General features: G+C 33.9%; 1 protein-coding gene across 1 annotated transcript in view; it reads left to right on the forward strand.

Annotated features, from left to right (window-relative positions):
- Nucleotides 1–13,933, forward strand: part of CCDC178 (coiled-coil domain containing 178) — a 174,373-nt gene that overhangs the window by 9,751 nt on the left and 150,689 nt on the right. Inside the window, exons 5-8 of the mRNA XM_083823790.1 lie at nucleotides 75–157; nucleotides 1,474–1,674; nucleotides 7,434–7,654; nucleotides 9,740–9,882. Of these exons, the coding sequence (XP_083679916.1) occupies nucleotides 75–157; nucleotides 1,474–1,674; nucleotides 7,434–7,654; nucleotides 9,740–9,882 (648 nt within the window). The remainder of the gene's footprint in view (nucleotides 1–74; nucleotides 158–1,473; nucleotides 1,675–7,433; nucleotides 7,655–9,739; nucleotides 9,883–13,933) is intronic.

Below are 13,933 nucleotides of genomic sequence, written 5' to 3' on the forward strand. Positions count from 1 at the left end.
GAAAGTAATATTTATGTAACAGTGTTAATTTAAATTCAGTCTAAAACTTTAGTGACAGTGGGTTTTATCCACAGGATAACAAAACAGGTCAGCGCTGAATCTAATGAAGATATCTGGTTGTCATTGGATTTTCAAGAAGCTAATGTATCTGGTGAAGGTAAAATGTTTTACAGTACTCACTCAGTGGTTACAGTTACTTACCCTCATTTAATATATGCTTTGCATTTAATAATAGTTGTTAATTACTTGACATATCTTATGTAAGTGATGAGTGTGTCCTTTGAAATCTGTGTATTGTCTGTCAAGCTGAAAGATATACATTTAAAATGTTATATTAAGTACTATTAAATCATCCTGTTTGCAAGACAGTAATTTACATTTCTGTATTTAGATTCATACTGTATTTTAACGCACGTAGGAGTTGAACCGGTAAAACTAGTTATGCTGGTTGCTGGAAAATCTAGATATTTTTTTTTTCATTTAATTTCAATAAAACAAATATCTGCACCAATGTTGCAGGGTTTTCATAATATACTCCTGAAACAGAGTTCTATTTTTTACAGTTTGTTTCTTTATTCAGATTATACTTTTTAAAATTATTTTAAGTATTAGGGAGATTATGTGCATTTTTTAAGCCACACTACAACATTTTAATTACTGCTAGCCTGAGGCAATCCTGTCTGCAGTAAATTGTGTGATTGTTGATGCCAGCAAAGTCAAAAGTTCTTTCCAGTGAAAGTAGCTTAAGTAGTAATCCTTTTTTTCAATGTTTACAGTTTTAATCAAAATAATTTAGGAGATTAATGATTATCGACTGTGGAATCTAAATGTAAAAGTCTTGAATTCCGTAGCTTATACAGATAAGGATAATGGAAGACGGCCTCAAAAAATCTTGTATGGAAACAAACAACTCAGGCATTCTTGATAGCCACATTTCACAGAATAAGATGGTGATGACCCATTTGTATTATGATTAAAAACAGTGTTGTTTGCTTTCGAGATATTACACTGAATATTCTCAGAACTCTGAAGACTTTGATACTTTCTGGGGAAAATGAAGTAAAACAAAACAAGTATTATTTAAAAATTGATATAATTATGAACTTGGATGATTACTGACCCAAGCAACAAGGCAAAAATGAGAATTTGGTACCATCTTTATTAATATATTTTTGTTTTACTCTGCATTTGACTTAAACTGAAGGAAAATGCTATTGAACATACAAGTTTTATTTGCAACTAATTGTGCTTGCCTTGGCGCTAGCTTTCTATTGAGAATGCAGCTGGAATAAAGAGTGTATTTTTAAGGTTTCATAAGAAAGAATTATAATGTATTTTTAAAAAGCAATGTAACTAATTGTGCTTACCGTGATACATGTGGACAGGCCAACTTTGTGTAGAGAATGAAGCTGGAATAAAAAGCATATGACTAAGCTTTCATTAAAAAAAATATTTTTTAATGTATTTTTAAAGGCAGCAAGACATTAACCTTGAAGCGTGAAACAGAAGCTTTGCTATTGGAAGTTACTGAGCTAATTAAGCGACTGGAGGCCGATCGTGAGGAGGCAGAAAAAGCTTTGGAGAGGGAGAGACAGCGAAGGAAAAAGCTTGGCATGGAAATAGATTGTATGTCACTTTGGAGGCTGCAGCAGCTCCCTGCAGCTGTGCAAAAAGGTATCAGTATTGAAACTAAGAATATTTGTTATTTTTCAGTAAGTACATTACTAAGAATAAGAATTATGACTATAGTTGTGTTTAGTGTAATAGAACTACAATATTTATGCTTCCGAATTTGGTATGCTTGAATATGTATCCATGGGGAAAAAAAAACCAAACATAATGTACATTAACAGAATAGTTAACATTGTTTGAGAAATAGCTTAAGAGTAAACAAGACACTTAAGATTATGAGAGATACTCAGTTTGTGTCAGGGAATGAGAAGTTTAAGCAGAATTACAAAATAATGCAATGTGCTAAAGTGTGTATTAAACCATAAATTCAAAAGATAAGTTTGTTTAGAAAAAAATTAAAATGTGATAAATTTGCGTAAAGTATTTACGTGAATGGTTTGATGTAACCATTGATAGATCTCCTTCAAATCCCAGATTCTAAAGACATTCTAAGGTATTCTGTGATTAACTGGCATCTACACAATAGAATTAAAAAAGAAAAGGGAAAAAAAAGCAGCTACTTCGCAGCTGTTGTCTCCTGACTCATGAGTCTTACTGGGAAACAAGTAGCATTTGAACCTTGACTTATAGCCTGTTGCCTGTGGGAAAACATATATCTAGAGGAAAATTATAAACATGCATTAGCATTATCAGTGCTGTATCATATGTCAAATGTCGTTCATATTCATTGACAGTCAGATGCTGTGATCGAGGGTGGATTTCTCTTTCCAAATTCTCATTTAACTATTACAGCTTTTGTGTGTATGTGTTCTTAATATTGAAAAAAGGTGACAGCAGTCTTAAAATCACCTCTTTTTATTTGTGATGACCTGTTCTTTGTAAGCTTACTATCTCTTTGCTCTTGAGACTTATTCTCTGATCTTGCTACTGTGTAGTAAGTACTGTGACCTCTTCTCTTTGACCATGTTTATTACTGTTTAATAAATTAGAGAGCTGTGTATAGTTCTGGAACAACATTTCACTGTGCTTTTGAGTGCAAATATGATCAAAGTACTGTAAAGAATCTCACACAGCTATTTATCAAATCACGTTAGGTGTTTGTAGGAAAAACAAAAATAATTTTGAGAGCTCTTAGTGGAATTACAGTTCAGTTCCTGAATAATTTAAACTTTTTACCAATAATGAGGCACTTGCTGGACTAGACCGTTGTTAGGAACTATAAGCTATACCAAGGTTTGTTCTTCTCTTGTATGCCTTGTCAAACAGATATTCTGCCCAATTTAAGATGTTAAGAGAATCAAATACCTTCTTTCTTGGTGTTTAAAGAAACAAAACATGGCAACAAACAGTGTGTAAGTCACAGTGCAGTCTACCAGAGCCCTGATTACAGGTTTTAATGAATCCTTTTGAAAGTGAGTATTAAGGAGAGCTTCAAATGACAGCTAACTCCTGGCCTCTGAAAGACTGTAAAGAAACTTAACTGCACAATACTCCAGAATAGCTGAGCAAAAGAAGAAAAGAAAAAACTGTCTTTGAAACCACAAAACAGCCTCTGTGAAAAATCGTTACACTTCTGCCTTCTTTGGTTGACACTTTGGAGTTTCAGACCTGTATGGACACAAGCACCAGCCTCAGGTGTGTGTCAAACTTAATGATTTAAAGAAAATGAACACTAGAGGCCATGCTTAATGATTTCATATTCATGTTGTCAAAGTGAAGGAGTTTTCTATAGTGAGAGAAGAATGGAAGTTCTGAAGAAGCTTATAGAAGTCAGTTTGATGCAGGATCCAACATAATTCATTTTCTACTTCATTTAGAGAGTCTTTTTCTAATAGAGATGCTGGTGATAGGGCAGTCAACAGATGTAAAAAAAAGATGACTGACTGTCTTGGAGAACAGATTCCATGCACTGAATTCAGAAGATCCATTAATTATGATGAAACAAATGCTCAAGCAGTTGTTCTCGGAATACTCATTTGCCTGTATGATTCAAGCTATTCAGTGCCAACAGAGAATGGCAAACTTTGTCGAACAAGATTTTTGATCTTTGTAGTATACCTGAGTAATGTTGTAGTAGGCTAACCACCAAATTCTTGATTTTTGCTTGGGAAGAAGAGTATGTATGTCATCATGGTAGTGAATCCATGGGTTATGAAGGGGACCATATGTGTTTCGTTAGTAAAAGGTAAAGTTTCACAGCAGTGGAAATGGCTAGTGTGCCAAAGTATACCAAAAGATCATGTGGACAGGATGGTCCTCCCGTTTCATGCCCAAGGATAAGAAGATAGAATATTTGTAAAATCAGTAAATCAACATATTGCGGCTGGCAACCCACATACCTATTTGACCATTTTGACTATTTATTTTAACACACACACCCTTTTTTTCTAAATAGTTCATATTCCTATCTATCTTTCTACTCATATATATATATATTCACATACATATATATATGTATGTGTATAGTTTATATTCCTATAGTCAGGAAATAAGCAAGAACAACATCAAACCATCAAACTTCTCAGCTTTTTCTACAATATGGCACCATAATGTTTCAAGATACCATGCTTGTATATTGTCAGAGAGTAGTGGGTATCTTGGAGGCTGCCAAAACTGCCTTGGAACTATAGTATCTTTGTTTCTGATTTTAAGGCCCTTTTTTTAGATCCTTTACATTTGCAACACATCACATTATGTGAAGGTACTGCATAACTCTCTTAAGTCTTCCAGTCAACTATAAATCTCCCAATTCCTTTTTACAGAAGTGCCCCAGGTTATCCTGTAGCTGCTGTGGGAGTAGTTTATTATTTTTATATCCAGATGTCTAACAAAATATACCACAGCAGCAAACAATAGTAAAGACCTTAGAAAATAGGAAATGAGACTTTAATGCATATTTTTTGGCTAGCAAATTATCTTCTATTTTCATAATGAAAACTGTTGATTTCTGACAAAATGTAGGTTCTTGAAGTTAGAGATGCAATGGTCAATGTGTCTTCACTCAACTGGTTTTCATGTGATTGGTAACTATTTTAGCTCTAGAGCTTCTTCTTCTTCTTTCAGTCTACAGTGCTTTTCTTACACTGAGAGTAGTAGAGCAGTATTTATAACTATTCCAAGAAAAAGACCTCAGAGAATGTCAGTCCAATCTTCCCAGTTGTGTTTTTGACTACTTTTTACTGTCTTGTTTAAGTAAGTCGTAGAAGAGGAAAATACAGGCTCTGAACCATCATGGTATTCCATTACATCTGTTTGTTACTATGCTGCTGAACTAAAGTTAGAGGTGGTGGGACACCAGTTAATATTCCCAGACACTAATTTGAAAAGCATAGCAGTGGTTTCTCTATAATCTTCCCATAGTTTTCAGAATGGTATCAGACGCCAAAAGAGATATAAAGATGGAGAGGAAAAGAAGTGGCATATAGTCAGTCCTAAGGTACTTACTCTGGTGCACATCATCCTGAGATTTTGACAAACACCTCCCTCACAATCCAGGGTATGGTTACGGTGCAAGAGTCTTTCATAACTGTGTTTATTGATGGGTAAACACTGTGAAAATGAGTGCATAATGAAGGCAAGCCTGTACTTGTTTAGTCCCAAACATGTTCTTTTTCTTCTTTTTTTTTTTTTTTTTCCTAGAAAGGCAAAATGTGAAATTGGACACATCCCTGAGAATATATGAAAATAATTTTTTGTTTTATGTTTATTTTCTTATTTATTTATTTATTTTTGGCAATGGCTAACTCAGATTGGAAACAAGAAACATCGTAAGGTTTTACCAGTTTGCAGAGATTGTTTTTTTGTCTTTCTTTTTTAATCAGTTGCCTCTAAGGGGGAATTTATAACATCCTGAAAACAAAGGAAGAGATTGAATAAAGAACTAGAATTAAAATTCATTCATAGGGAGATTAGAAACTGCTTGCAGGAAAAAGGCCTATGGCAACTGAAAGGTCAAATTTATAGAAGCAAAAAAAGCTTCAAGAAGAGTTGATAATAGAGCTTCATTCTCCAGCACAGTATTTCAGGATTTGAACTGCAGAGATGTTACTTTCCAAGTCAACTGCAGTGATGCAAAAAGCAGTGTGTATATATATATATATGTATATATACACATATATATACGTGTGATGCTATAAAGATCTATTACTCTTACATTGCTGTTTAGCATTCCCTGTAATTAATCATATAATAACATAATATAAAAAAAGCAAAAGTTTGGAATAGTAGAATATACTGAACACATTGTAAATTATGTTAATATATGTGATGATACAGCGTATCTATTAAAACAAACAAAAAAGCAAAAAACAGCATGAAGTTTGGCTGTGAAGATTAACCAACTCTCCCCCTTGATATATCAGTAGACTATGGCAGTATGATGTTGTGTCCTTGGAGTAAATTTGTCATTTTCAGGATTATAATATTTCACACTATTATCTATAAGACAAAAATTATGCTAAAACAGAATTGAGGATAAAGGGAAAAGACCCTCAAGGATGTTATAATTATCCCTAATCTAAGTATTACAAACCCAGGAGATTCTTAATTAAGAGTTTGCATGACCCATTCAGAGTAGGCACAGAATCATGTTATTTCTTCAGACTTCCTTTGATTTCCATTATTGCTAGCTCCTGCTGCCTTTTTGTACTGTAGCACATTCAACTAATTGCAGTGACATAACCCATCTTCAGAACTGACCTTCTCTGAAATATAACAAAAATCCAGTGCAATACACATTTTATTCATCTTCCTGTTAGGCGTCACTTAGTATGACACAGAAAAGCCACTTATTCATACAAAGTCCCTTTAACTTTTAGTGGCAATGAAATAATAAATTTGTAAATTTGTGATTTATGTCTTGTTAACACAGCAAATTTTATCCAATGTTAAGGGATTGCACTGGATATTCCACTTCTCAGAGCCAGAGAACCGTTTTTTCTCTGTAAAATGTACCGCACTCTCTCAGATTTATAGCAGTTTACTCCTGCTATTTTCTGTTTTTTTTCTTTTTTTTTTCTTTTCTGATAATCTTACTTTACTTTCCTTAGTTTCATACCAATACTTTTTCTCTATGTAGAACATGAACTGCTGCAGGACTGTTATGACACAGTCTGTAATAAGCCTTTTTTTTTCTGAGCAAGATAAAATACATGCTGTCATTCAGCAACCAATGATCTAGTTACATATTTTCTCGTAAGGCCCTTAGGAAATTTATGCCAGAATAGGAAAAGTAAATGCAATGAACTGAATTAACACTGACACAATTCTGTGTGGCAACATGAATACGATCTATCTGATGGCTTCAAATGTGTATCTTTAGTCTAGCTTTTCTGAAGCCACATTTAATTCAGGAAGTGTCCCTGAACTGAAAACAGTTGGCATATTAAGATGATCTAGGATATATACTTGCCCTGTTCTTCTTCTGCATCCATGTATATCCATTGCTGGTGGCACAGAAGTTCAGTACAGCTGTTTTTGTCTGGTAACAACCTCCTCAAGATATAACTTAAGGCCAGATGTTTTAGTTTCCTTCATAAACACAAAACCACTCCTCACCTTGAGAATTTGCTTGAATGATGCAGTTAAATTATTAAGTATGAGTTTCAAAACAGTTCTACCGCTAATGTAGTATTTGGTGATGTCTTTTGTAACCGATGTCCTCTGTCGGCCTTTAAAGTATTTTACAGCAAAATTTTGCAAGTCTTGTACTCGTTGTTATAACGACATATTTCCTAATCTCCCTAAGTATTCGTGGTTTCCCTCAGATACACATTTTGTTATGCTGATTATCTTTTTAACAGAATATGAAATGTGTGCTCAAGATACCTTGGAGCTACGATGGCATTTTGATTGTAAAAGCCGTCAGCTGCGACAGGTAGAAGCCCAAATACTTAAGATAGAAACAGTCAACAGAAAGATTCAGGAGGATATAGACTTCATGAAGAAACACAGCCCTCTGCTGGAAGAAAAGCTAAAACTGGAGGGTGAAGCTGTGAAGGATGTATTGCTGGCTTATGAAAAGGTGAATACAAATCATGCAAAGACATTTTTATTAGGACCTTTCCACTAGATAAGTTTGTACCCTTTTAGAGAACAGCAGTATTTTGGCATTACTAGTCTGTTGTAAATTTTGTACACAAAGACTGAGAATTGTGTGCCTGTACCATTACATACAGAATCAGTGCAGACAGAATCCAGGGAGGATAATGCTGTTGGCCTTTAAATGCTTCATAAGCATACATGGAATGTAATTCTAAATTTGTAAGTTGATTCAATGTGGATTTTTTTTTGAAAGAAAGATAAATGTCATATATCTGATGTCTGCATAAATTCTTTTCAGGTTTCTCAGTCATCAAGTTTTGTTCCAGAATGTATAGGTGTTAGAAGTTGTAAAAAGAAACTAAAATGTAATTATTTTCAAGTGCTGGTGTCTTTTTTTTTTTTTTTCCTAATTTATCTGTTGGTAGTATTTATTGATAACAATATTGATAATAATATCTTATTTGTTGATAATAAATGCCTACAGTACTTAATTTCAGACTGAATAATCAAAGTTTAGCAACGTTGTAGGTAGTTTAAAATTGGTATCTGAAAATGAGTGGTACTGTGTTACCTCAAGTATAGATTTTAATACTAATTACTTTCGATATATGTTTTGTAGTTGCTTTTAATTGCAAGTTTAGAGATGAATCTCTTTCAACATGCTGTATTTACACTCTAAAAATGTTTCATGCTTGTGGGTGACTCTTAATAAGAATTCTTGATCTAAATTTGTTTTATTTTTAAATTCATATTTTGAGGAATCAAAAAGCATGTCAAAATACTTCCAAAATTAAAAAGAGTTACTGGCACATTATATAAATATGAGAATTGTTATAAAGTCCTTCTGATTCATTTCCTTTTTCTTAATATCAACAGGATGTGATCATGACACAGTGTGAGAATTACAGCTTGCAAATTCCTTTTTTCTATATTTTTGGAAATAATTTTCTGCACACCAAAATTTGCATGTCATTCTGACATGAAATAGCTGATAGTTCTATCACTGATATATTTTCAAAACACTAGGTAATTAAAAATCAGTTATTGTGATTTTTATTTTATATACTTTTTTCTTGTCTTCGAATACATTTTATGCAGTCAAAAAATTGAGGAGTTCTAAAGTACTACTCAGGAAACAGGATTAATATATATATATATGTAAAGACTGTTTTAAATTAATACTTCTTCAGGTTTTTTCCCAAAAAGTGACAATACACATCTTAAGAATATAGATTTTCTGTTCCTGTATCTCATTTGTATATTTCATTTCAAAAAAACCTCAAATTATTAAATGAAATATGTATGATTTTTATTGTACTCTAATTAATATGCTGTACGTTCCTCATTTTTTTCTTTTTTCTTTTTTTTTTCTTTTCATTCCATGGTCTTAAAAAGCAGCTAATACTGAATTTTCTTTGCAATTAAACAATTAAAGCAATTTACTTTTGAATCTCTAGTGTTTAAAATCTGGAGAACTAGTTAGAGCAGATAAGTGCTAGATTATGATAAAGATTTTATATCGTGTCGTTTGTTGACATTTGTAATATTTTCAAAAACAGAGACAATAGGCATGTGCATAGCTCAAAGTTGATAGGAACAATACTGTTAATACTATTGAAAATTTTGTTCATTGTCTGCATTGTCTCAGGCCCCTCTTTTACACAGGTGACTGCAGGGCTTGTACATCCTCTAGGAGATACTTAGCTAATGATTCTGGCAGTGAAACCTCTATGGCTTCTTTCAACTTTCTTTCTTTCTGCTCCAGAGGTCACTATCTTCCCATGAAAGTAGCCACCAGTAGTTTCACAATAACTTCTAAGTTTTGCAATAGAGTGAAAAGCCTCTTGATAACACTTCTTGAAGTCATGCAATTTTACGATACACATTCTGTTGTCTTTACAGACCATGCAAAATTCATTGTTATGGCATCACAAAATACTGCTTCAAATTTAAGCTTCAATTTTAAGATTGCAAAAAATCATACAAATCTAGATTTTTTTTTAATATTATGTATTTTTATATAACTTCTGTTGGAAAACTTATTTTATTTTATTTTGATGCTTAGGCATCAAAAATATATAGTGATGTTCATTCTGAGCTCATGGAAATACAACAGACAATGAAGAGAATTGATGAAGAAGGAAAAAAGAAGATAAAATCTTTGTACGAGAAAATTAAATATGCTGGGATGCTACTGAGTCAATTCAAGTAAGAGCTATTCAAATCGTGTTACACGCTTGTGTTAGTTTTTAATAGTAACAATGAAACTATAGAAAGTTTGCATGTAGAAAACATTTTACGTTTTGATTTTTGTAAAATTAAAGTTAATAGAATTATACATAAAATACGTGTTTGCTTTGCCTTAGTTTATATTAGCAAAATAAGGAAGGGATGATGTCCACAAATATACCCAAATGTAATGTTTCAAGAGGCTATATATTTTTGCCTTATTTAATGGATTATGAAATTTTATTCCCTTTCACAGATTTTTTGCTATCATTCCTATTGACTACACAAATTACTTGCATTGAACAGCAGCGCTTACCAAAATGTCATAGTACCATAGCTCATTTTGAACTTGCATGTTAAACAAAACAATTCTAGCCAAGTACTTTTTACCTTATCAAAATATAGTCTTTCTTTCTTTCTTTCTCTCTCTCTCTTTCTCTTTCTTTCTCTCTTTCTTTCTTTCTTTCTCTTTCTCCCTCCCTCCCTCCCTCCCTCCCTCCCTTCCTTCCTTCCTTCCTTCCTTCCTTCCTTCCTTCCTTCCTTCCTTCCTTCCTTCTTCTTTTTTTTCCACCCCAAACAAACATTAATGTAATTTAATTGGCTTGGAAGGTAGCTTCTGTAAGATGACATATGTTGTAGTCTCCTCACTGTCACCTCTGATCAGGTTACTAACACCTGATTTATCAAGTAGGATTATAGGGACATCAGTGGCTGGTTTCTGACAAGTAATCTCTTCTTTCAGTAGCTTAAGAGTCAGGACCAGGAATAGCTGTGCGAAAAAAACAATACCAATCACTTTCATTTGCTAGGAAGTTTCACTCAAGTTTGCTCTTTATGCCTATAATGGTAGTTGCTGATTTTATTTGGCAAAGTATCAAGTGACACAGTGGCTCTTTTTCACTTGAAATGAGGAAAGTGTACAGGTGTAATTGAAAGGCATCAGTTAATTGTCAAAATAACACCTTACTGGCAGTAACATTTTTCAATACCACCGCCACATGACAGCAACTGTTCTTCAAATATCAGGTATTTCAAAAACAGGGCATAGTAATTATGAACCATATACATCTTGTAGTAAGCCATCAATTTTGGTCCATCTTATTTTTTAATTCAGAACTACCTTGGTTCCCTAGGAGTTCATATGCCAGTTCCATAACTCAAGCTGTGCTGTGCACAACCTGAGTTTGAATAAACCTGAGTTGGAACAGCACACACTATTTCAGTATTACAGACAGCTGATATTAGCAGGTGCTAGATGTACAGTCATGGCTGTAAACTTGTCCTGCTCACTGGTGCTTCATTCAAGGCAGCAAGATTAATGTCAATAGTTGAGAGACTTGCAAACTCATGTGTTCTTGGTAAACCTCATTTCACCAGTTGTAATTTCAGAAACAGAAATGCTATTGGCAGGGGGTGTCCCATCTAACTCCCATTCCCCATTTCTTTCCAAGGCTTATTCTCATGAGAATTTGCTGTAGCGTTGGTCTCATTAATTTATATAAGCACAGTAAAGAAGCAAATATAGGGCTGACAGAATGAAGTGTCCACTTACAATATTTCTTCATTTTTAAAGAAAAGAGGGTATCTTTACCTAAAGGGGTGTATATTATCTAAAGGTACACGTACCGTCACAAGTTAATGCCATATCTCCTAAAATAATTGTATCTTCAAATGTAAGACACTACTGTTGTCTCACTACAGGATGTTTGTTTCCATACACTGATCCATGCAGCTTCAGGAGTTGCACAAAACCAAAAAATACTCCCTGACCATTTTTAGAGGTGGGTTATGTTTATTGAACTAACAGTGGAGTTTAGACTGTTTGTTAAGTTCCTGGCAGTAGTGTTGGCAGATGGGTCATCTGTGTCTGCTAGATCACTGGATGATTCTAGAAAGTTGTGTCAGTCTTTCCCTGTGTTTCCAAATATGACTGTGAGCTACAAGGACTAGTCTTTGTGCCAGCACAGATGTAATATATATGAGCTGTTACTTTTGCTCAGTGAAAGCCTCTTTGCAAATTGGATTCTCATCTGTATGTATCTAGGAATTTTATGCCACGTCAACCTATCTTTGTTGAGAAGATATAAAACTCCAGAAATTGTTACTAGAACAAGCATACTTTGTGATTTTGTATGATTACAGGCCATCAGCAGCCTGACAGACTTCCTAAAAAGACAGAAAGCATGCAGTTAGTGTACAGCTATCTTGTGGACAAGATGATTGTAATTCCTCTGTTCTGTCTGTGAAATGCCTTTTGTAGGCTTGTCTACCACGAATGAGCAGTTGCAAGAGTTTAGGGTACTGCCAGTGACCTTTTCATTTGATGTAACAAATAGGAGGAATTGGTATATTTTTTAACCTGTAAATAAAGTGTTGGAATAGTATACAATGGAATAAACCAGGGCACACAGTAGAACTTGGTAGTAAGGTATTTTGGTCCCCTCTGTGAAGGGACCCACTCTTAAAGGAACATAAATAGGAGGTCACAACTGCTGTAACTGTTTCCTATTGGGTTTACATTTTCTTGTCCTTTCTTTGTTCAAGAAATAATTGAAGCTGATACGTGTGATTGTTTTACTTACTGTTTACGGTGCTTAGTAGGCCCTGGTAAAGAACTCCAAAAATAATGGGAGTTGTATTGCTTCCAGTTTCTTTAAATTCTAACATTTCAGCAATTTTATTTCAAAAATAATTGGTGTTCAGGAACTTGAAATGCCTCTTTCAGGCCAACAAAAGGAGCACTTATTACCTGCCTTAGAATTTTGCAAGTTTTTAAACCTGCAGCTCAAACACCAACTTTTGCAAAACAGAGCAATCTCACAGTGTATTTTGAGGTAGAGATCAACCTCAGGAAATCATTACGTTGCCTAATATGAATGGTGTTTTTGATGTCTGCTATCCAGGGAAATCTGAGCTTGCCAGTCAGCTGGAACAGAGACCTTTCTGACACATTCTGAGAAAGGAAGGTTATTTAGATGCAATCATTCTGTTTCTTTAAGAGAGATACCATATCACCAGGGATCTCTTGGTCATTGGCTGAACTACATCAGCATTAAAGAAGGATCATAGCTCTTCCTGTCATATGTTTATACTTTAATATAGGAGCAGGAGGAATCCCAGGTCACATGTATTTCCCTGAATGACATCACTACTCAAGAAATTACAATTATAACACTCACAAAGTGTTTGTGTACTTGTAATGAGATAAACTGTGTGTCATTAGTAAGGTCTAGTCAGTGCAAGATAATAAAATGTATTTTTATTTAAGATGAATAGTTTAGCTATTCAGTGTTAGAGAGACAAGTCTGTCTGTCTGACTTACTTGCTTCTTTTGTCAGCATGTTTGGTTTCTTTCCTTTTTTGATTCTGACCTTTACTGTGAATTTCTCCCAGTAAAGCTCTTATCTTACTTGAGTTCAAGATAATTTTGACACTATATTCTTTTCACCTTAATATTATTGGTATTTTATGCTAATTAAATTTTATTTTATTTCCTGTCAGAATAAAAGGATTCACGTATAACATGTTTATGTTTAGTTAACTAAAGCTTAATGTTTTTCATTTCAGAGTCTAGTTTGCAATCTGGAAAGAATAATAGAAAATCTGGAAAGAATATATGAAAATGAAAATCATAGTCAGAAATATAGCTAACCCCCAAATATTTTAATATACAAACCCTGAGACGAGATTTCTGTAATATCAATACCTGTCAAAACTGGTGTAACTTCTGGAAATCATCATGTGATTCCCCAGTTAAAGTCACTATGTGTGTACAAAGGAAGAAGTGTGTGAAGGGTAGGAGTCAATACTTATTTTTGATGGGTATGGGACTGTGAATGCAAGCTTCACAATGTCTTCACAATATTTGGAATTTTTATTTTAGCTTAGATATAGAGAGATGTTCTGATCACATGCTTATTAGCTTCTCTGTGAGTTCCAGTTGAGAGAAATAAGGCAGCAATGACCTTCATTCTATAACTGGTAAAGTTCATTGAAACCTCATGTTGATTACAGGAAAGGTCAGATCCTA

This window comes from Anser anser (genome assembly GCF_964211835.1).
Source record: "Anser anser genome assembly, chromosome: 2".
NCBI classification, from domain to species: domain Eukaryota; kingdom Metazoa; phylum Chordata; class Aves; order Anseriformes; family Anatidae; genus Anser; species Anser anser.